The sequence below is a fragment of the Vulpes lagopus genome, chromosome 4 (genome assembly GCF_018345385.1).
Source record: "Vulpes lagopus strain Blue_001 chromosome 4, ASM1834538v1, whole genome shotgun sequence".
NCBI classification, from domain to species: domain Eukaryota; kingdom Metazoa; phylum Chordata; class Mammalia; order Carnivora; family Canidae; genus Vulpes; species Vulpes lagopus.
In genome coordinates, this window is record NC_054827.1 from 97030609 (window position 1) to 97055913 (window position 25305).

At 42.5% G+C, this 25305-nt stretch overlaps 1 protein-coding gene across 4 annotated transcripts in view; it reads right to left on the reverse strand.

Annotated features, from left to right (window-relative positions):
- CHRNA7 (cholinergic receptor nicotinic alpha 7 subunit) overlaps positions 1-25305 on the reverse strand; it is a 128424-nt gene that overhangs the window by 58947 nt on the left and 44172 nt on the right. For 2 of the 4 annotated variants that reach the window (XM_041753781.1, XM_041753779.1), the window contains exons 3-4: positions 19021-19065; positions 7478-7587 (exon numbers count right to left, since the gene is read on the reverse strand). The exons of 1 other annotated variant lie outside the window; for it this stretch is intronic. In XM_041753781.1, the coding sequence (XP_041609715.1) occupies positions 7478-7587; positions 19021-19065 (155 nt within the window). The remainder of the gene's footprint in view (positions 1-7477; positions 7588-19020; positions 19066-25305) is intronic. One more of the 4 variants, XM_041753780.1, reaches the window with a different exon arrangement.

A 25305-nucleotide genomic window follows, 5' to 3' on the forward strand; every position in this document is an offset into this window, starting at 1 on the left:
CTTGCTGAGCAGGACCAGTTTCTCTCTCATGCATCTCTTCCTGTGAATCACAAAACCCTATGAGGTCCTCCATGCAGGCAGCCTTAAGCACAGCCTAGGTGGGGTGGGTGGGGGGTAGGGAAGGGCAGTAGGAATTTGCCTGGGTTCCCACAGCAGGCCAAAGAGAGCAAGGAAGAGCAGACCTTGGCCGCTGCCACTGTGCTACCTGCCCCACTCCTCCCCTCAGGCAGTTCATGATGATGACTGAACTTCCCATCGAATTCCTGTCTCACATATTTATTACATAGACGCTTACAATCATGTTGGCTCTGTGTCCGATGTTACTAAGATCAATAAGCTCATCTCCAAAAGCCATGCTCTTGGACACAATCAGTCTCACAGGGTCCTCAGGGTATAGGGAGAGGGCAGGTGCTCAGTGGACTGGCCCTGTGCCACAGACAGAAGGACAGTTTGCTTCAGCCATCTGGATTCAAAACCGTCCCTAGAAAATTCTGCTCACCGCAGCACCTGGCCCTCTGTTTGAAATTCTGCTCAAATCCTTGCATAGTGGTTTGCATTTTGTCATCCCACTATGGCTGGCAAGGGATTTGGAAAAAGAAAAGTTGGATGTCAGATGCTTTGAAACTAGGAAGAGACAGACTCACCTTTCCAGAATGAAAGACAAAAGAGACGCCAAGAGTTCTAAAAGTAGAGTCAACTTGGAGGGAGGAAAAGAGGAATTATTTTGTTTTGTCTAACTCATAGAAAAATAAAAGAGCTCTAAAAGTATGACGACCAGAGGTAGATCAGCCTGAGTTACATTGGACTCTGAAGTCAGGTACATCCTACTGGATGACCTTGGGCAAGAAGCTGAATCTCTTTGAGCCCCAGTTTCATGTCCTGAGCAATGTGGGTGCTAACGATTGACTTTGAAGCCATCCAGCCATTTGCAGAAAGCGTGGAACCAGGTGGAGGTGTTGAAAGGTCCAGTACGGATAGTCCATGCTGCCCAGTGCAGACAGGCTGGCCTCTGAGTCAGCTTAGGGCAGACAAGTATCTGGGCTGATAGTGGCAGAATGACAACATATGTTCATGTGTCCTCTGTCCCTCAACATTACCAAGAAGCTAGAGGAAATAATGGAAGCAAAACACATCTACTGTGATCAGCTGGGAACAGTGCACAAGTAGAGAACAGGTAACTTCTGAACAAAATAACCATGGGCTGGGAATCAGTTGATAACAGAAGGAGAAGTCAGAAGGAGAATATGAATAAGTATTTTGACAATTATTCAGGGTAAAAAAGAAATGAAATTCTACAGAAAGGATGAGAGCCTCTTCCATCTCACTCATGATAAAAGCCAAGACCTCCAAGACCTGGGCCACACCCTGCTGTGTCTCTGACCTCCTCTACCCACATACTCCAGCCACACTAGAACACTCCTTGTGTTGCTGGACAGACCCAGATGATATGTTCCTGTCTCAGGGTGATCAAAAAAGATACAATTTTTTCAAAGATTAAAGTATGACACTTTCACAAAACATAAAATGAACATGTGTGAAAGTTTTTAAGTCATTAATTAATGAGGGAAAAGGCAAGGTGTCAAAAACCAATTCCAAGGAACATCCAAAACGTGGACATGTCAAAGGCAATCATGAATGCAGATCAGATCTGTTAGCGGAGGAATCAGACTACCAGACAAAACCCATCTGCTTCCCTATACACTGGAGTCATTTGCATTACTATACATTTCCTAGAACTTACAGAATTGAAAAGTAGTTCAAAGACCATGACAGATTCAGACAGTTTCTGCTAACTTGGAAGGTGCATGTGACCACACACATAGCATGCCATAGGCCACCCGGTCATTGTTCTCTTGTCTGTCTTGTCTTCAAATATCAAGGCTTTTCACCTTTCCTGACAGGCTTTGTGCACTTGTTCTTTCTGTCAAGAACCTCCCTGATGCCATATGACTTGTTCCTCCACCTCCTTCTGGACCTTCTGTTAGCCTCATGTCCTACCCATGGTTCTCTCCCTTTCTCTAGAGTGCAGGGATTTTTGTCTGGCTTAATTGCTGCTGTGTCCTTGGATCCTAGGTCAGGGTGTGGTAGCAGCACATAAGCCTTTGCTAAATATTGGTTCAGTGAATGAACAAATTAAAAACAAACATCAAAGGGACAGGTGTAAAAGAGGGGAGGTTTGGGCAGACAGTTCAGAGGATAGTTTTGGATATACACACATAGGTTACCCAGTTCCACTTACTTCTTGAAACCAGGTAACCACTTTACTTTCTTCCTACCACACCTTGTTAGAAATAGCCTCCCTCCAGATTAGGTCTCAATGTTTGATGATGCAGATAATGCTATAACAGCACATCCTAAAACCTCCTTCTCTAGGAGGTCCAAAGCTGTAAAATTACCTTTGCTCAACTGGAGATTCCTGCTGCATCCAAGAGCTGCTACTCATGGCCTCCTGCCCTGAGCCCCACTCCTAGGCCAGCCATGATTGCATTATGGCCCTTGAGCACCAAGTCATTAACTTTCTTCAAAAGGCATTAACATGACAACACTGAATAAGAGATTTTCTCCCTAAGACCCCATTCCATATGTGCACTGATATGATAACACATGAAGCCCACAATGGGGCTATGGTCACTCACAAGGATGTAGATCCTGGCTCTTCTCTGTTACCTTTGCTACCTGCCTGTCTCCTCTCTGCTTTCACTGAGAAACCCACTTAGTCTTTATGATGCTCTCCTTCCTACTCACATCACTTTTGTCTTCCACATCAACAGCCAGGATTGGAACCTCAATCAGGCCAAGGTGACAACAACTGAAATGTGAGTGTTCAACTCATCTGTTCTGTAGCTAAACATGTCGACAGCTGTCCTTCTCAGGCCCAAGGCCCTGATAGCTGCCTATACTAAGCATTAGCAGCCTGGCTTGAGGCTTGAGGCTCTGGCTATCAGTGTACACTTGGTCCATGAATAACAAAGATTCTACTATTACTACTGAATGAACAGCTCAAGAATGGAGAAGCCCAGAGAGGCTGAGGTACTGGCCTGTGGCTACACAGTGCAGGGAAAACCGAGGTGTCACTGTGGCTCAGGCTTTCTTCCACCAGCCACCTGCTGATATGAATGATGCCTTTCATTCTGTCCAAATGGGAAAATCATGAAAAGCTAGCCACAATGCTACTCACTCTGAGTAAGACCATGTTCAGAAAAACCCTTGATCTAAGGCTTAAAGTAAAGCAGAATAAAACAACCAAGAAAACACTGGAATCATCATCTGGCAGGGATGCTTTTATCAGCACCCGTCCTCTCCTCAGAGGAACCTGGCCAGCTGGCTGGCAGCATTGAAACTTGTTCACCATCCATCAGGAAAATAAAGCAGCCCATCCCAGAAACGATGCAGAGATGGCTGTTTTACAATGACCCAGCCTCCTGAAAGCACAGAAAATATATTATATCCCCAAAACCATTAGTGGCTCACACTTGGACTCCATTATCAAGCCAAAAAGAGCAAGAAATGTGATGGACATGTTTGTGATGCTTCTTCCCCTGACCTGAATCAATGCTCCTTTCAAAACCATGGTGTACACAGAGTGATGGCATATCCCCCTTCTTAAGGAAAAGCTCCCGCTGCAAACACAACATATTAATGAACCATCACAAAAGCCTACTGAGAGAATGTACCATTTAGAGTGCCTGAAGCTGGCAGAAAATATTAAGCTCAACATCTTTCAAAATCCCCAATAACAGACTATCAGAAGGTCAGGATCCTATCAAATTCAAGCCTGTTTTTTCTACTTCCTGTGTCAATTTTTTTGGCTCAGTCACAGGTTCATGTTTTCCAGCTTGCCAATATAATTTCTTTCTTCTCTTGCTGCACTTAGCAGTACCCATGTCACCTGACCTCTTCCCTCCTCCTCTTAATTCCTGTATCCTCCCTTCCTCCTTCCATCCTGTCCATGCACAAATATTAAGCACTCTCTAGACCCCCAGGAGAAGTGGCTGACCCCATGTGCTACGGGGGACATGAATCTCTTTTTGTGACAGAGCTTGACAGAGAGACACACCAAGAACTCAGTGGGATAGGGTGCCAAGATGAGGTCCAAGGGATGAAAGAAGGCCTCTCAAATGCCTGGCCATTCACAAAGCATCATGGGCAGCAATGATCCCAAATTACAGCATTCCACTTTAACAGGGGAGAGCTCATGAAGATGTCCTGTAGTAGGAAAGAGCCCAGACAGTAGTAGGGCTCAGTCCTACTAGTAGGAAAGAGCCCTGAAGCAGCAGGTGTAAGAGGCAGCAGCAGGGGGTGGGCCAGGCCACTCCCACCTTTGGGGCAAGGCCATGTGACTTGTGTCTAGACACAGGGAAAAACCAGTGAATGGAGGCAGGGAGAAAGGTGATCTCTTTGTGTTTAGTAACTCTCTATGCTTGCCTCTTGTGCTCTCTCTTCCTCCTACAGGTCCCTCCACGGTGCTGAGTGCTCCTTCATTACAAATGTCTGTTTTGGTCCTTCATCCCTTCCCCCAACTCTCTAATTTGGCTTTCCTGCTTCATCACTTTCCTTCCATAGAGCACATCTTTGTCTTCCTTTCCCTCTCTCCCTATATGCCCTGGAGAGGGGAGGTTGACTTCTGCTCCCCTGATCCAGGCTGTGTCCCTGCCTATTCTGTTTAACAGAGTGTAGTGAAGGGGCTTCTATGGGAGTCTTAAGTCTGAAGGCCTACAGAGCCTGGTGGCCCTCATTTCCTTCCTCTCTGAGTACTCCCTGACACCACACTGAGGGATGCCTGTGCCAAGTGGAAAAGGCTCCTAGAGGAAGCTGAGTGGCACAAGTGACAGCCCCAGTGGAGCTCCCACCAACAGCTGCCATCACTGCCAGCCATGGGGGTGCAACCCTCCACACTGCAGCTCCCAGGCCACTGCTTTTGGCCAACAACTCACATACACAGACAGGCAGCCACATGGGTCCAATCAGCCCACAGCATGGTGAGAAGTAATAATGCATACATTTTTTTAAGACACTAAATTCAGGGTAGTCTGTCAAGCAGCAAAAGATAAATAACACCATGTCTATGACTGGCTTCGAATACATTCTATAACCTGCTTATGCTACACCACGGTTTTGTGGACATGCAAGCCATATATTTAGCAGTTACTTCAGAAAGGAGATTCTACATCCCATTTCTCAGAAAAAATAATCACAAGAGGCAGCCTCTACAGATTCCATGATGGAAGCCAACAGATGTGGCCAATAAGGAGATGCGGAAAAGAGGAAGGAAAAAAAAAGTCAGAACTCAAGGGGAAACATGAGAGGAAACGGGTTCTGGGACCACTGGGTGGGTCAGACATGTGGGGGGTATTATTACTTCTGAGGGCCTGCTCCCTGGGGACAGCAGGTGGAGACTGTACCTTTGCTCATTGAAATTCAGTTTATATAGAATACTTGGTAACTCTTCATTAGCTAGAACATTAGAATCAACAAACACTGTATTTATTAGGGTGTGAAGTCCCATAAGCCATAAGAACCATCTCTCTAGCCCATTAAGATTTTACCACATTGTAGTATTTATTCTCGACTTCAAATGAAAAAGAACTAAATTAACAATGCAAAACCACTGACAGTTCTTTCTAAATTGTCATACCATCTTACTCCAAGCAGAGATGCTCAATACCATGCCTGTAAATGTACCACTGACATTTGATCTTTGCCAAGTACCACTCACTCTAAGCATGCTAAGTACATCCTCAGGGTTATCCTTTCCAAACTCTGTGAAGCTGGCATCTCCTCCATTTTGCAAAGGAGAAGTCTGAGACTTAACAGTTATACACATAGTAAATATTATAGCTAAGATCACACCCAGACTTCTCCAATTCTCATTGTAAGAGCTCGTTGTCCTTAAGCAGTCAACAGCAATGCCACTTATTAGGGGATGAACTTGTCCCCCACCCCCAATTCACATGCTGAAGGCCTAGTTCATATCTTAGCATACCTCAGTATGTGAGTGTGTGACTGTATTTGGAAATTCTTTAAAGAGGAAGCTAAGTTAAAATGAGGTCATTAGGGTGGGCCCTAATCCAATATGACAGTTGTCCTCACAAGAAGAGATTAGAGAACACAGACATTCACAGAAGGAAGACCATGTTAAGACACAGGGAGAAGATGGACTTCTACAGGTTACAGGAGAGGAGACTCAAAAGAAACCAAATCTGCTAACACCTTAATCTTGGACTTCCAGCCTCCAAAAGAAAATACATTTCTGTGAGAAAACAAATTTTTGTTGTTTCAGTCACTCAATCTGTGGTATTTTATTCTGGCAGCACTGGCAAACTGATGATCCAAAGTGAGCCATGGGATTCCATGTGCTCCACCTATTCAGTAGGGTATCACTGACTCGGACTTTATACATATTGCAAAGGTCAAGCATCAGAACTTAAGAAGCTGAAAAGTGGCAGCAAATAAGGAGAGAATAATATTCTTCTAGAAACAGGCCCAATGATCCCAATGAAATGTAATCACCAGTAAGAAAGAGAATTAAAAGTCAGTACAAGATAAAGAATCACCCAGCCCCCTAAAAGCAGTGTAGGACAAACACATCAGCTGGTCCCTGAAAATCATGGGGAGTGGCTAATGGTCACACTATTTCCTAAATCAAGAAGGCATGGGGCTTCTGTCTTCTCTTCCAGGTAGGACCAAAGACAGCAGTCACTACTAGGAAATATATTTCTTTTATATTAAGTTTGTCATCAGATTCTAGATCTTACTGGGAAGGGATGGTCTGGATCCCCTTATTTTGAATATGTAATTTAGCCAAAAATCTTAGTGCTTCTAGAAATTTACCCTGCCTGTATATTTGCCTTTTGGGCATCTGGTCTACAAATCAGACTCTACTGGATTACTGATGAACCCCTCATTTCTTGACATCAGGAGCAGGACTATTAGAATATGACTGTCATATGCCTTTTGGTCAAGTACTTGACCTGCGTCACAAGCTTCCAAGCAAAGCTAGAGGTGACAATCCTCATGCACTCAGCTACAGGCAGCAGGGCTTTCCCAATGCACACTGGGGAATGCATTAAATAAGAACTTGTGTTCAAACAGTGGATTCCAGTCATGCATGCTATGGGCCAGAAACTTATGTTGTGACAATAATCCTACCATTCATGTGCAAAGGTACTTACACATGCAAAAATGCCTCAGTGTCATTATGCATAAAAGTATATATGTACCTATAATGCACAGCCCCATAAACATGGCCATCACAGGGAGAGTGCTAAGTAACGCAAGCCTGCATGCCAAGGCAGAGAACATGGGAGAAGGGGACAGAATGCTTCTCAAATGCCTGGCCATTCACAAAGCATCATGGGCAGCAATGATCCCAAATTACAGATAATGTGTCTGATGTTTCTATAAAATACTCAAATATACTTGGTTGTTACATGTATGCAAGAATAAAATCATTCTTCCTTTTGTCCAATGTGCTTACCTGTTATAGAGAAGAATGTCTGGCTTCCAAATCAGGCCATCTGGGAAACGAACAGTCTTCACGCCTGGATATTCTGACATATTCCATTGTAAATAGTGATCTGTCCAAGACTGACACAGACAAATGACATTAGTAGCACTTTGTTTTCCTGTCTACTAATGTTTCTTAAGGGAGATTATTAGTTACATTCAAAGCCAAAAAAAGATCCAGATACTTATTTACATAAGTGAATTGTTATCTACAAAATATAAGGAAACTGGGAATTAAATAATCTCTTCTTAAATGACCATGAATAGCATAAAAACCACATTTAAGATCCTGCTGTCACCATGACCACATTCAGACAGTAGCATTAAAGCTAATTCCGGTCCACTGCATGCCCCCAAGCCTTCCCCTCCCACAGCAGATGGGTTTTTTCCTAGCCAAATGAGTAACTGTTTTGCTTTCAAAGTTCTCCACTGAAGGGACACTCAGGAAAAATAAATTCACGTATTTCCATAGGAAAAGAACTAAGCTGGAAAAATGAAGAATATTTATTTCCATGAAACAATTTTGTACAGCTGCTAGGGAACCTCTCAGAACCTTCTAAGGAGGGTGTGTTTTTGGAATGGAGTTCTTATTTTCATGTAGGAATAGTGCTTCTGATGCCACAACCCCAAAATGCAAACACTCGTTTGATGGTAAAACACTGAATCAAGACAAGGGTGCAGATGAGGACTGAGGAAATAGACATAAATACACCAGCACAGGTGCATTTCCATACCTGGGGTCCCTTGTCCCAGGACCACACACCCCAGTCCGACCTGGGGTCCACTAGCTCTGTAAAGGTTCCCACCTACAGCTGCTATACAAATAGCATCACCAAGCCAGGGTTGCAAGGCTGGCCCATTTGGACTCAGCAGCTCCTATAAATATGCCACAATCAGGGCAGACCCCAGTAAAGGCCCCATCCTATATGTGGTCTCCTTGGGGCCACTTGTACTCTGGAGCTCAGACCTTCTCAGACTTAGAAAGGTATGTGATGCAACATATCTAGTTAGGACTGAGGCAACTCTCCATAATCAAACATACTATTATTTCTGCAGGAAAACATGCATACTGACACTAAGTCAGAAAAATAAATGCCCCCACTAATATCTATTTCAGTTTGATTTTAAACCCCATGAGTTTGATGCAAAGTTACAAACACAACATCAAGGAAAACAAAAACCCTTTAATTTTCAAAGCTGTTGAGATTTGGGAATTGCAGCCCACAGGCAGTGGATCACAGTGCATGTCCCAGAGATCTCACCATCCTTTAGAGAGAACAGAAAAGCATCCGGAAAGGCTGTCCCACTTCTGGGGCCATCTGAAGTCAGATGAGAGCCAACAGCCTGTGAGTAATGTCACTTTACAGCCATGAGCTTCTGCGAAAGAAGAGTTGTTGATGTATAATGTGCTGAAGAATCGTCTGGGGCATTTAGGATGGAAAGTCACCCCACTGATATTTCTACTTGATGTGGTTGGTTAGTGGAGGACAGGGGAGGAGAAGGATGAGAAGGGAAAGGACAGTACCAGGGAGCCAGAATTGTTGAAACTGGTTTGCAGGAATGCCTGGGCATCAACCAAACTGTTTGGTACCTGATAATAAGTGTCAACCTAGAAATGAGGCCCATTTTTTTTCATCTAAGATCAAAATAGTTGACTGGAAGAATTTTCAAAACACATATGTATGGAGTTTTCTGACACTAAGTACATGCTGTCTTTTACACCAAAAACAAATTATCTGATTCTCTGGACACCAACTGGGTGTCTAGGCATTCAGTTCTATTTTGATCCTCTACCTGGAGTTATTATCAGAGCAATACTCCCAGATCACCTAGAAGAGTCTATTCTTTTCTTTCTCTTCCCATTTCTGTGGGATCTTTCCTCATTAAATCTTCAAGACCTAATTATATAGGGTTATTATGGGGATACACAAGGGAGGAAGGGGCCCTGTATCTGAAACACACCACAGGAACCCCAATTCTTCCATGGATCTGAGAACTGGCCTCATTAGCACCTGCCTTGAACCCAAGGAAACTTTTGAAGTATGTGTGAATGCACATGCATGAGATATTTATAGCAGGGGAGTGAGAGAGAAGAAAGGGAACATTTTCTTTGCTTTTTCTTTTTAAGTACACATGTTCTTGGCACAGGCCTTCTAAAACCAGGGGAATTCCCTGAGGATAGAAGTGTCTCTTATTATTCATACAGAGCCCCTTCTGAGCATACTAAAAGTTATTCCAATGAGATGAGGTGACTTAGGAAGGGACCTCTAGATCACCTCAGGTTGCCAGCATGCAGCTGGTCATCACAAAGACCAAGCTTTGATTAAAGGGTGGGAACTTTCAGCCCCACCCAACCTTAATATCCAGGGAGAGAATGGAGACTGTGTTATAAAAACTCCTGAACAACAAGGTGAACATATCCAGGTGCTAGGAGAGTTACTAGCCCATGGAGAGCAGAAAAGCTGTGCCTTCCCCACACCTTGCCCTATGCATCTCTTCCATTCAGTTGTTCCTGACCAGTATTCTTTTTTTTAATGTATTTATTTTTTATTGGTGTTCAATTTGTCAACATAAAGAATAACACCCACTGCTCATCCCGTCAAGTGCCCACCTCAGTGCCCACCACCCAGTCACCCCAACCCCCTGCCCTCCTCCCCTTCCCCCATCCCTAGTTCGTTTCCCAGAGTTAGGAGTCTTTCATGTTCAGTCTCTGTTTCTGATATTTCCCACTTTTTTTTTCTCCTTTCCCCTTTATTCCCTTTCACTATTTTTTATATTCTCCAAATGAATGAGACCATATAATGTTTCCTGGCCAGTATTCTTTATAATAAATCAGTAAATATAAATGTTTTCTAGGCGGGGCAAGATGGCAGAAGAGTAGGGTCCCCAAGTCACCTATCCCCACCAAATTACCTAGATAACCTTCAAATCATCCTGAAAACCTACGAATGTGGCCTGAGATTTAGAGAACAGCTGGAAGGCTACAGTGAGAAGAGTTCACGCTTCTATCAAGGTAGGAAGATGGGGAAGAAAGAAATGAAGAAACAAAAGGCCTCCAAGGGGGAAGGGCCCTGCGAGGAGCCGGGCTAAGGCCAGGGCAAGTGTCCCCAGGACAGGAAAGCCCCACCTGGAGAAGCAGGAGCTTCACCAACCATCCCGACAGAAAGGGGCTCACAGGGAGTTACAGCAGGACCCCAGGAGGGCGGGGATGCCCTCAGGCTCCCTGGGACACTAACAGACACCTGTACCCCGGGGAGAGTGTGCCGAGCTCCCTAAAGGGCTGCAGCTGGCACTCTGCAGGTCCGGGGGCAACTCAGAGGCGGCTCCGGGAGAGGCTCCCAGCAAAAGGGGCTTCGGGCGGGAGCGTGATTCCACCAGCGCAGGCCCGGGAGCACAGGGCGCCTGGGACACAGCCCAGGATCCGGCCTCCCCCCTGGGACAGGCAGAGGCCGGGAGGGCCAGGACAGCAAGGACACTCCTGCCCCCAGGCTGAGCAGATCAGCGGCTCCGCCCCGGAGCCTCCAGGCCCCTGCAGACCTAAAGCTCCGAAGTTACTGCAGGAGCTGAATCCAGGGCTCCAGAGCTGGCCCCACCACTGTGGTTGCTCCTCCTGGGGCCTCACGGGGTAAACAACCCCCACTGAGCCTCAAATAAACAGGGTAAACATTACTCACTGAGCCCTGCACCAGGCAGGGGGCTGAGCAGCTCCCCCAAGTGCTAACACCTGAAAACCAGCACAGCAGGCCCCTACCCCAGATGACCAGCTCGACCAACAGGGTAAAAACAAATTATTGACCCAGCAGCACTGGAAAGTTCCAGGGGAAGTCGAGGGATTTACAGTATACAGAATCAGAGGATACTCCCCTTGTTTTTTGTTTTTTGATTTCTGTTTGCCTCCGCCCCCCTCCTTTTTTCTTTTTTCTTTTCTTCCTTTTCTTTTTCTTTTTTTTTTTTTCCTTATTTTTTTTTCTTCCTTCTCTTCTCTCTTTTTCTCCTTTTCCCAGTACAACTTGTTTTTGGCCACTCTGCACTGAGCAAAATGACAAGAAGGAAAACCTCACCTCAAAAGAAATAATCAGAAGCAGTCGTCTCTCCCACAGAATTACAAAATTTGGATTATAATTCAATGTCAGAAAGCCAATTCAGAAGCACTATTATAAAGCTAGTGGTAGCTTTGAAAAAAAACCATAAAGGAATCATGAGACTTCATGACTGCAGATTTAGATATAATCAGGCAGAAATTAAAAATCAATTAAATGAGATGCAATCCAAACTAGAGGTTCTAACAACGAGGGTTAACGAGGTGGAAGAACGAGTGAGTGACATAGGAGACAAGTTGATGGCAAAGAGGGAAACTGAGGAAAAAAGAGAAAACCAATTAAAAGATCATGAGGGAAAAAAAAAAAAAAAAAAGATCATGAGGATAGATTAAGGAAAATCAAACACAGCGTAAGGAAGAAAAATCTACATTTAATTGGGGTTCCTTAGGGTGCCGAAAGGGACAGAGATGTATTTGAAACAGAGTATGTATTTGAACAAATCATAGCTGAAAACTTTCCTAATCTGGGAAGGGAAACAGGCATTCAGATCCAGGAAATACAGAGATCCCCCCCGCTAAAATCAATAAAAACTGCTCAACACCTTGACATTTAATAGTGAAGCTTGCAAATTCCAAAGACAAAAAGAAGATCCTTAAAGCAGCAAGAGACAAGAAATCTCTAACTTTTAAGGGGAGAAATATTAGGTTAACAGCAGACCTCTCCACAGAGACCTGGAGGGCATAAAGGGCTGGCAGGATATATTCAGGGTCCTAAATGAGAAGAACATGCAGCCAAGAATACTTTATCCAGCAAGGCTCTCATTCAGAATAGAAGGAGAGATAAAGGGCTTCCAAGATAGGCAGGAACTGAAAGAATATGTGACCACCAAAACAGCTCTGTAAGAAATTTTAAGGGGGACTCTTAAAATTCCTCTTTAAGAAGAAGTCCAATGGGGATCCCTGGGTTGCGCAGCAGTTTGGCGCCTGCCTTCGGCCCAGGGCACGATCCTGGAGACCCGGGATCGAATCCCACATCAGGCTCCCGGTGCATGGAGCCTGCTTCTCCCTCTGCCTGTGTCTCTGCCTCTCTCTCTCTCTCTCTATCATAAATAAAATTTAAAAAATTAAAAAAAAAGAAGAAGTCCAATGGAACAATCCACAAAAACAGGGACTGAATAAGTATTATGATGACACTAAACTCATATCTTTCAATAGTAAGTCTGAACGTGAATGGGCTTAATGACCCCATCAAAAGGCACAGGGTGTCAGAGTGGATAAAAAAGCAAGACCCATCTATTTTCTGTCTACAAGAGACTCATTTTAGACAGAAGGACACCTACAGCCTGAAAATAAAAGGTTGTAGAACCATTTACCATTCAAATGGTCCTCAAAAGAAAGCAGGGGTAGCCAACCATAAATCAGATAAACAAAAATTTATCCCTAAGACTGTAGTGAGAGATGAAGAGGGACACTATATCATACTTAAAGGATCTATCCAACCAGAGGACTTTTAACAATCATCAATATATATGCCCTGAATGTGGGAGCTGCCAAATATATCAATCAATTAATAACCAAAGTTAAGACATACTTAGATAATAATACACTTATACTTGGTGACTTCAATCTAGCGCTTTCTACACTCGATAGGTCTTCTAAGCACAACATCTCCAAAAAAACAAGAGGTTTAAATAATACACTGGACCAGATGGATTTCACAGATATCTACAGAACTTTACATCCAAACACAACTGAATATGCATTCTTCTCAAGTGCACATGGAACTTCCTCCAGACCACATACTGGGTCACAAATCGGGTCTGAACTGATACCAAAAGATTGGGATCATCCCCTGCATATTCTCAGACCATAAAGCCTTGAAATTAGAACTAAACCACAACAAGAAGTTTGGAAGGATTTCAAACACGTGGAGGTTAAGGACCATCCTCCTAAAAGATTAAAGGGTCAACCAGGAAATTAAGGAAGAATTAAAAAGATTCATGGAATCTAATGAGAATGAAGATACAACCATTCAAAATCTTTGAGATACAGCAAAAGCAGTCCTGAGGGGAAATACATCGCAATACAAGCATCCATCCAAAAACTGGAAAGAACTCAAATACAAAAGCTGACCTTGCACCTAAAGGAGCTGGAGAAAAAACAGCAAATAGATCCTACACCCAGCAGAAGAAGAGAGTTAATAAAGATTCGAGCAGAACTCAATGAAATCGAGACCAGAAGAACTGTGGAACAGATCAACAGAACCAGGAGTTGGTTCTTTGAAAGAATTAATAAGATAGATAAACCATTAGCCAGCCTTATTAAAAATAAGAGAGAGAAGACTCAAATTAATAAAATCATGAATGAGAAAGGAGAGATCACTACCAACACCAAGGAAATACAAACTATTTAAAAAACATATTATGAACAGCTATACACCAATAAATTAGACAATCTAGAAGAAATGAACACATTTCTGGAAACCCACAAACTACCAAAACTGGAGCAGGAAGAAATAGAAAACCTGAACAGGCCAATAACCAGGGAGGAAATTGAAGCAGTCATCAAAAAACTCCCAAGACACAAAAGTCCAGGGCCAGATGGCTTCCCTGGGGAATTCTATCAAACCTTTAAAGAAGAAACCAAACCATACCTATTTTACTAAAGCTGTTTGGAAAGATAGAAAGAGATGGAATACTTCCAATCTCGTTCTATGAGGCCAGCATCACCTTAATTCCAAAACCAGACAAAGACCCCACCAAAAGGAGAATTACAGACCAATATTCCTGATGAACATGGATGCAAAAATTCTCAACAAGATATTAGCCAATAGGATACAACAATATTGTTGATCTTCACATTTAGAAGAGTGTTTCCTTCTTTCCCTTCCATTTCTATAAAGCAGAGATTTTCCCCACCTGTGAACTCCACGGTCCACACCACCAGCTTGCCTCCTGCCATATCTCTAGGGAGTCATTTGGTCACAGTATTTTAACCTTTTGGTTAGAATGTGAATTTCACACCCTTATTATAAATGGCTTAGGAGAAGAAACTGGGTCTCATCTACTTCTGGATCCTTCTCACATGACCCAGTTCAATGCCTTCTACATAGTAGGTACTCAAAAAGATCAGTTGAATAGGTAAGTGAGATAACAAATTTGAGTTTTAGAACAAATGAAGTTGCATACACTTCTGCAAGTATAAAAATTAATTAAAAATAAGCTGTGCTTGAAAGAAATTTAGAAGTCTCCAGTGACATCCTCCAAAGCAAGCATGTTTATTTATGGTGCCCCCGAACTCAATGCAACAAATAATAATGCAGTTACTATTTTCATGGAAAACAATACCCTTTGAAAAAATATTTCCAAATCATATACACTGTTGAAGATCATTTGCTTACTGGGGGATAAGGAATGTAGGCATCAGGAAGACAAATCTGTTTGTGACCTAACATGCAGTGAGCATATTAGGTATTTCTCACTATGTACCATAGAGGATATGGGGAATGTCTGGTTTTATGCTAAAAAGGAAGCATTTGCATTATCTCTCAGAATTCCCAGAGCTTCACCTTCACTACAGCATTTAGATGTTATTTGGAGTTGGCTCCATTTTGTATCATGATACCTTAGCCCTCCCTCAGTTCCTAGGTTGAGTTTTTTGTTTTATTCATTAATTCCAGAAAAATTTTTCCAGGGTGGAAGCAATGGTATTCACATGCAGTGGTCAGTATAGATCTGTTCTAAAGGTCAAACTACCAGATCAGGTGTGGGCATGAAAGACAAGAGTTAAGGGTGACTCTGAGGCTTCTAATCTGAACAAATGAATACATGGAGTTACCAATTATCAAAATAGAGACAGCTATTATAGGCCTGAAGGGCAGGCTGCCCAAAATGTACCACTTTGGGCATACTGATTATTTTAAATAAAAGTTATTTAGAAGAGTCTGTGCAAGAAGGACACTCAGACCCTCCTCTGTCCCCCTGAACGCAGGAAATAAATTTCTCCCCTGAAAGTTAGTCTCCCTACCAGAAGCTAAAGAGACTTCCTTATCACCAGAGATAGGAAATTTAGAGCCAGAAAGGCAATAGAAACAACCCTTGTTACTTTTTACTAATTTCCTAGCACAGTCCAAATTCCTTTCAGAATTCCTTATTAAATAAAGCTCCCAAAGTTAAGGGTTTTTGTCCTGCCAATTCCTCACAGATTTATTGTCTCTTTGCCTAAAAAGTTCAAAAACTATCTGCTTTGGTCATTTCTGTATGTCTCAATGTCATTATTGGGCCTCCATGTGCATATAACAAAATTTTATTGTTTTTCTCCTATTAATCTGTCTCAAGTAAATTCAATCTTAGTCCAGCTGGAAAACTTTAAAGGGTAGAGAAGAATTTTTTCTTCTCTTAACTATGGAGGGGAAAAGTGTAAAAGGGAAAGAAGGGATGGTCTGGAACACACTGGGATCAAGAGCCTACTAGATGCCCACATTGGGAACACCAGGGAGGAAGTTGGGTTGGTGCTGTTAGCTCCTGAATGGTGTCTTCAGTCTGGATACTGGGCCCTCCAAATCCTGAGCAAGGCATGGCTGGACAGACATCAAGAGACAGCAGAGGTTGGCAGCCCAGGTGGCTCAGTGGTTTAGCGCTGCCTTCAGCCCAGGGCCTGATCCTGGAGACCCAAGATCAAGTCCCACGTTGGGTTCCCTGCATGGAGCCTACTTCTCCCCCTGTCTATGTCTCTGTCTCTCTCTCTCTCTCTCTCATGAATAAATAAGTAAAATCTTTAAACAAAAAGAGAGACAGCAGAGAGAACTCAGGAGTCATGAGTGAGTTAGGAGAAAAACCTAAGGAGAGGTTTCCAGACACTAGGTGAAGTACGATTTTAAGAAAGAGGGGCCAATCAACTCTACCCAAACACTCCTGAGAGACCCAGTAAGATAAGAGGGAAAAATCAATCCCTAGAAAAGGCAAAACAATACTGTTGTTCTACCCCCTGGTAGGGAGTGTGGGAATAGGGCAGGTATCAGACATCATTTGGGGTTATGGCAAAGTTCTGTTTCCTGAGGGAGATGGTACTCAAGAGCTGAAAGCATTCCCTAGCTGTACACTTAGGATCTGTTCATTGCCTTGTATGTAAAGTTTTTGCCTTGAAAGACACCCTAGTCAAAGAGCTTCATGAAACATATAAGTGAAAGTGACCACTGTCTGCTATTCTACTTTGAACTGAACTCAAAAATAAGCTAGATCTATAGAAAGATGGATAGATGGCCAACTATGGAATAAAGCAAGAATTGTAAAATGCTAATTACAGAATCTAAGAGGTGAGGATACAGACTCACCATAAATTCAACTTTTAAGTATATTTGAAAATTTTCAACAAAACAATTGGGGGAAAATGTTATTCATAGGATAGCATTCAGCAACCTGAGAGTTAGTAGTTTGCTCACCCCAAGGCTGAGTTTAACTGAGAATGCATGTGAATAGACTGGTGACAGTCCGGGGCAGGCCTGGGTTGGGAAAGGAACTTTGCTGTAACGGTGAGAAGGAAACCAGAGTCACTGCTGAGGGTTAATGGGGACAACTGAGGTTTGTCTGTATGCTAATGAAAATGACCTGCAGACACTATTATGGGGCCACAAGGACAGTTGTGAAAGCAAGGCTCTTGGCAGGGACCAGGAAGGAACCTCCTCCCAGGAGGGAGGGCCTACCTCTAAGAGGAGTACAGACCCTGTGCCCATGACCAAAGGAGGGAAGCTAAAGCAGATGTGCACAGGCTTTAGGGTAGGATGTGCTCACTAGAATGTTACTTTAAATACTGCAGGGAAATCTCTCAAAGGTTCTGTGAGGGATCTCATGTATAGTGAAGCATCCTCCTGGGACACATTTAAGCGAATGTTTTCTTTCTCTCCATTGCCACATGCTTGTCTTGTCCTAAAGAAAGACATTTTTCCCATATCTCAGCTCCTATCCTGGGACACTCACCCAAGAAGCAAACAAAAGGTCAATGAAAAATACCAATGTCTCTATGCTAAAAATTGGGTGACAAAAACTTTCAAAGATCAGGTGGGTTATAATTCCTTTAATTCCTTGCATTCAACAAAATTGAATGAGAGAGAAACTAGTCAAACTGTCAGTTGATACACCCTGATAAAACTATATGATTTTTGGCATGTCATCTGGAAGAAGTTCAAGGAATTAATTGACATTGCTGTAACAAAATGTCTTTCATTGTGAACAACACATTACTACATCTATTTTTAAAAGTCATAGAATTTACAATGAAATCTGCATCAGGGTCTCATTTCTGGTAATAAAAAATAGTCATCTATGAATTGATTAAAAACAAAGCCCCATCTTTGGTAGAGAGATGAATGTCACCTTGATTAATTAAGTACGAAGAATCACCATAATCCTAAATCAATCTAGAAGAAAAAAATTAACACTTATTGTCTAAAGGAATAATTTTTATGTAAATATTTACATTTGAGAAAATCAAGACAGTGATTAATAAAAGACCTGCAAACAAAATTATATTACAGTAGGATAAAATTTTATGTGAAAAGTGGAATCGCAATTTAAGTGCAAAGACAGGGACTGTGTGAAATATCCAGCAGTTAAAAGAAGGCCTTCTTCATGTATTTCTTAAGTGAATAATATAGACATAAATTATTATGTTATTTAGGTTCCACTTAAAATAGAGACTAACAGTTTTACTTTCAAAGGTCTATGTTTATAAGTTGCTGGAAGAGACATCATTTGCAATTCATTAAATTGAGGTGAGAATTTTAAGATGTCAAGTTAAAAATCCATGAATGGAATATAGTACTTCACAATTTTTGAAGGGGCCACTAGAAAACTAAGTGTGGAGACCTCTAGTTTAGGCAACTCTCTAGGATACCCATATTTGCATCCAGAGGGCATGGGGAGTGAGGCAGTCTCCTGAGCCCTAGGACCAGTCAGTACAGATTACAGAAATGCTACAGATTTGCTACAGACAATGCAGATCTTAATCTTACTACTTTTCTTGCATGAAGTGCTTTTAAAATTTCTCTAAGTCCGGAGGCCTGGGTGCCTCAGCTGTTAAGCATCTGCCTTCAGCTCAGGGCACAATCCTGAAGTCCCAGGATCGAGACCCACATTGGGCTCCCTTCAGGGAGCCTGCTTCTCCCTCTACCTATGTCTCTGCCTCTCTCTCTGTGTGTCTCTCATGAATAAATAAATAAATAAAATCTTTTAAAAAAATTAAATAATAAAATTTCCTTAAATCAACCTAGAGTGAAATACAAGCATGTACTGAGCCCTGCACAATGCAGTGAGAAACATCCAAAAGTGGACATTTTATTTTACATACACTAGTTTGAGTGCGAGGACTGCCCTGGCTTTTATCAGAGGCTCTCTGCTTCCCTTGCATTTCAAGAATTGGCATCTGGAAAGCAAGAGCAGAAAGACCCACAGGAGAGGACTGCCACTGTCTCAACTTACCATCTGCAGCCAAATGTTGGTGGTTAAAACTTGGTTCTTCTCATCCTTCAAAGAAAAAGAAAGAACCATAAATATGGTTTATATGGTTTACAAAAGAGGGAGTGATATCATTATTCATGCAGGAATGGGACTGCTGGGACTCCTGGAGTGTGTGGGAATCAGGAGGTACCAAGTGCTTCCAAATACACTAAGCAGCATTTCCCAGAGTTAAGGTTTTCTCTTTATTCTAAAGTAATGCACATTTATTATAGAGCACTTACAAAACATGAAGAAGTATAAAGAAGAAAATTAAAACCCCACAGCCCCACAATCCAGAGATGACACTTGCTAATGATTTAGTTTACTTTCCTTTGTACCCTTTACAATAATTTATATGCTTAAGAAAATAAAATTGGGAATAAATTCCATTTTTTTAAAGTCAAGTTTATTACCAGAATGTATACAGTTTTAAACAAATATAAATATCTCATGCTTCCCTCCCCCAGGAAAGGGAACATAACCTGTTAAAGCTGCCATGCTGTATGCCAATGGTGCTGTTTGGGTTACATTTCTCCCTGGTCACTGTGGATCTGCCTGCCTTTTCTCTCATCTTCCATCTACCAGGAAGCATGCCTAGCCACACACACCTGCAAGGTAAATTCTGCCCTAATGAGTAAACCAGGTTTCAGAACGGTAACACAACTTTATGAAGGAGCTATTCAAACCTGGATCTTTCTGACTCAAAGTCTTTTTCCCCACATTTCCAAACCACCTAAGGATGGGGTCCAGCAGGTCTGTGCTCTAACCATAGCTTTGCTCCAGCATAGGAACCTAAAGAAAATTCTAATCAACATCAGCCTTTCCAACTGGGATGTAAGCAGTGTCTTATCACAGCTGGACAAGCCCAACATGGCCCAGCAAGAGTAATGAGTAAGTTTCATGCAATACTTATACTGAAATGGTGTTATTCAGCATTTGGCACTCAATTCCCAACTAAAGGACTCTGTAAATTCACAATTGCCATTCTCTCTAGGAAAAAAATATTTATTAATGCCCCCAAGCAGACGTGCCTAGAAGCGGAGACTGTGAGCTCCTCCAACAGGAATTATCTGGCCCCATTAACTGATGGCATACATGAGAACAGACCCAATGGCAGAAAGAACATGGCATCTGTTGGGGCGTGGTCAGAGAGCAGGGATACTAATGAGAAATAAATGTTGTTTCTCATTAAAATAAAAATGTGTTGAACATGTAAGGAATTGGCAAAGATTCTTTGATGCATCAATGCCCCCTGGCTCAGCAGCTCACACTCTGAGCAAATTTGAGAGGTGAAATTGGCAGGTCTAGGTATGTGAATCCCAAAGAAAGAAAAGAGCTGCTTGGGAATGGACAGTGGACAACATCCCAGTAGAGTCCTAGACCACAGTTGTGTCCAGAAGAAGCTGCCACTTCTTGGCACAGGGAAAATATATCCTATTTTCCAAAATAAATATTTCCAAAATAAATATTTTGGTGATAGGGAAAATATATCCTATTTTCCAAAATAAAACATGGTAGTCTTTTGGTGGAAAAAGTTATATAGCTAACATTTCTCTGTACTCCATACTGAACAAATGGTCCCCGATAGAACCATATATTTGAACTGCATGAGTACTCTAGTTCCAGTTCAATCTCCAATATTATTTGAAAGCATCAGTGAACTCTTTTAGGACATATATTCATTGCATCAACTTATTAAGGAGTTGTTATTTTTAATGGACTTAAAATTAGCCAGTGTTCCATTTGGGTGGTTTTCCTTCTTTTAATTGCATCTGTGTCTCAGCTTCTGAGAAAAAGGCTTCTGTGGTTTGGGAGCTCAATTACTACCAATCTAATTAAAAGGCTTTCTTCTTTCCAACATTCCAACTGAAACCTCATTAGAGTGAAACGGAATTTCTGCATATGTAGCAGCATGGGACTGAAGTGCCGGCGTTTCAAACTGTAATCAACACTGAGCAGCAGCCAGCCACTGCCTGGGAGCACAATGCCAGGTAGGGGAGTCCTCCTTGGAGACTCAGAAGGACCAGCCTGCAGATTGGCAAGGAGGCTGCTATGTGCATTCCCAGGGTGGATCTCTTTCCTCAGCTTCCATCCCAGGGCCACCTGCTGGCTAAGACTCTGGGCTCTCTAAGTCTGCACAGCAACAAGGTATCCTACCTCTTTCCCATTCCCATGAGCAGTGTCCCTTCTCCATCACACAGTGAATGTTTGGGGTTCAAACTTAACCCCCACAGTGATGGTATCTGGAAGCTGAAGCTTTGGAAGATTAGGTCATGAGAGCAGGCCCTCCATGAATGGGATTAGTGCCTTATAATAGAGACCCAAGAGAGCTCTCCTGCCCTTTCTGCCATGTGAGGACATAGAGAGAATATAGTCTATGAACCAGAAAGCAGGTTCTCAACAGAAACCAGATCTGCCCATGTACTAATCTTGGATTTCTCAGCATCCACATTTGTGAGAAATAAATGTGTGTTGTTTAAGCTACCCAGTCTGTGGTATGTTCATTACAGTAACCCAAGATGAAGACAGTACACCACCACACATAGTCTGACTTTATTCAGCTCCAGATGGGGCCTCTCTGCCCTCATCCAGCTGCACTGCTGGAAGAATAAAGTCTAAGGTTCCTAGTGAAGTACATAGCCTTTTCATAGTCCTGTCAAGTGTTCAAGTGTTCATTCATTTCATTCATTCAACAAGTGTTTACAGAACACTTCCTGTCTCTGGCATTACTCCATCTAGACTTGTAATGGTAAGAGATGAACATTGCTCTTGAGCTCACAGAATGTAAAAATGTGAGTTGGGGCTGGGATTACACAACTCAATAGTGATATAATTACAAAAGATGACAGGAAGAGAGCAGAGTACCTTCAGAGAAGATGACAAGGTGGAGTGGCAAGGATGAGCCTTCATTTTTATGCCCTATGATATTGGAAGACCAAAAGACATGGATCTCTCATGCCATCATTTGTACCATTTGCCCTTCAAGACCTCACTTCTCCTCACCTCCTGGTGAGGCCTGCTCTCCCCCACACCTTCCTCCTTGCTTCCGCCCTGAGGCTGACTCCTGGCTCACCAGAGGCTCAGGCAGACTTTGTCTTTACATAGGAGAATGCGGAGCAGTGAGGCGAGGCATTAGGGAGACAGATTATAGTTAAGCATGAGGAAGAACCTCCCTGGCCTACTACAGTCCAGCCTACTTCAGGAAATACCTGGCAACCAGCTCCTGGAGTTATAAACACAGAGGACAGCCACATGTCTGAAGAGGACATGGACGTCCCTCGGTAGCCCTTCAGGGTTGCAGCTCAGGTGACTCAGAGCCCAGATAGTCTACAGTGGTCAAGTCTCCTACACACCCTGGTGCCCAAGCCCATACCAGCCTCTAGCCCTCCCTTCCTGACACTCCCAGCACACCCACAGTGCCCTGCTTCCAGAGCCTTCTGCCAGAGAGCCTAAGGCATAATTCCAGCCTGCATTCAGTAGTTGTGCCTCAGGGTTTGCATACTGCTGCAGATGCCGAGGTAATGTGGAGAACTAGGCACAGAGACCGAGCCTTTAGTTTGGAAAGTTGGCAGACGGATCTGTGGTCCCCAGATGCCTCTCTGGCCTCAGGCATTAGGATGTTCCTGGCAGTATATATAGGAGCTCCACCCCCATCGTTCAGAATCTACTTACTTAACCCAAGAGGGAAATATCCCTCCCTTTCATCTGAACATCCTCCACTGACAGTAAAGCCACCAGCCTCCTGCACTGCACTTGAGCTGGTTTAAATCCTGAATTAGCTGATGAGGCTCCATTCAATAGCTGGATGACACACTGATCAAACACTAGGATTCCTGTGCGAAGGGGGAATGCTATCTCCAAACCCTAGTCCCAAACCCTGACCCAACAAGCAGCACAGGATCTGAACATGGGTTTCAGTGATTCCAGACTCTTAGGCTGCCACTTGGCCATTTCTGTCCTGACCCAACCTGGCAGATGGCATGGAGGGGCAGATCCCATACCAGCAGAAGACCCACCAGGCTCCAGGCTTTCAATCTCAGGCACTCAGATTCTGTGGGTTTCAATTTTCTCTCCTAGGAACAAGGAGATTAACAGTTGCCCTGAACACCTCCCAGAGTGGAAGAGGCAAAGAGAGCATCATACAAGTCATGACATGTGACTCAGTGCCAGTGGTTATCCCTGTGGGGCTACTCTCACCACAGAGCTCTACTGTAAGACTTACACTGCTTCCTGACCCTGGGACCACAAAGGAAGAAACAGGACCTGTGGTTGCCATGGAGTCACAGGAAGCCCTTGCAGCAAAGCATCCTCAACGCCAACAAGCCTAATGCCTCATTTGTTTTTGGTTTTGTTTTGTTTTGTTTTGTTTTGTTTAATATGAGCACTTCATAATATTATTCAGCCTTAAAAAAAATAAGGAAATTCTGCTATTTGTGACAGCACAGATGAACCTATGAACCTAGTGGACACTATCCTAGGTGGAATAAGCCAGACACAGAAAAATAAATACTACATGATTCCACTTTTATGAGGAATCTAAAATAGTTGTGCTCACAGAAGCACAGAGTAGAATGGTGGCTGCCAGGGGAATGAGAGGTCTTAGTTCATAGGAAAAAAAGGTTCAACTCTGCAAGATAAATAATTCCTAGAGATCTCCTGTGAGACATGGAGCCTATACTTAGCAATGCTATATTATATGCCTAAAAATGCAGCCACTCTGGAAAATTGTGTGGAGGTTCCTCAAAGAGTTAAAAATAGATCTGCCCTATGACCCAGCAATTGCACTGTTGGGGATTTACCCCAAAGATACAGATGCAATGAAACGCCGGGACACCTGCACCCCGATGTTTATAGCAGCAATGTCCACAAGAGCCAAACTGTGGAAGGAGCCTCGGTGTCCATTGAAAGATGAATGGATAAAGAAGATGTGGTTTATGTATACAATGGAATATTACTCAGCCATTAGAAACGACAAATACCCACCATTTGCTTCGACGTGGATGGAACTGGAGGGTATTATGCTGAGTGAAATAAGTCAATTGGAGAAGGACAAACATTATATGGTCTCATTCGTTTGGGGAATGTGGAAAATAGTAAAAGGGAATAAAGGAGAAAGGAGAAAAAATGAGTGGGAAATATCAGAAAGGGAGACAGAACATGAAAGACTCCTAACTCTGGGAAATGAACGAGGGATGATGGAAGGGGAGGTGGGCGGGGGGTGAGAGTGACTGGGTGATGAGCACTGAGGGGGGCACTTGATGGGATGAGCACTGGGTATTATTCTCTATGTTGGCAAATTGAACTCCAATAAAAATAAATAAATAAATAAATAAAATCTGCTAAAAGGGAAGATTATATGTTAGAAAGAAAGAAAGAAAGAAAGAAAGAAAGAAAGAAAGAAAGAAAGAAAGAAGAAAGAAAGAAAGAAAGAAAGAAAGAAAGAAAGAAAGAAATTTTTAAGATGATAGCTTATGGTTTAAATTGTGGGGAGGGTTTCACGTGTATATATTCACCTCAAAACCCGTCAAGTAGTATACATTGCATCTGTTTAGCTTTTTCTAGGTCAACTGTACCCCAATAAAGGGACAAGTTTTTTAAATATATTTTGATTTAAGGAGCCATGCTTTTTAAATCAATCTCCCAGAATAATCATGTATTTTCTTTGAGTACAACAGTTCTGACGATGTGTAATGTGCTATCTTGCATTTCATAGAGCAATTATTCTTCTGGAAGTTGTACAGCAACATTATTCAACATTATTTTGCAGAGCTCCCAACACTTTTCCTTTGCTTTTGTATAGATGCTTGGAAAAAGTAGACAACAATACATCTCACTGTATCTAAATTCTTGTCTGCAGAGAAAAGTGTTGGATAACATAAATTCCTATTTGTGTAGTCTCTATAGTTTATACCAAGGATTACTTCTTTTATCTAATTTAATTTTACACCAAACATATTTTGTCCTAGTTTTATAGAATAATAAACTGAGAGTCTGTGGTTTTTCCTGAGTCAGCGAGATAGTAGGTCTGACAAAAACAAAAACAAAACAAAACAAAACAAAACTCTACTCCTATCCAGAATAAGATATAAACTCCTATACATCAGTAAGAAAGGGGCGGACAATCTAATAGAAAGACAGGCAAAAGGCGAACAAGCACATGATTTTTACTACAGAGAATATCAGCAAATAATATCTGAAAATAGCATAGCTAAAACTTCAGTAGACATTTGCATTCTTTCAAATGTCACATGTGCACACATACATGCA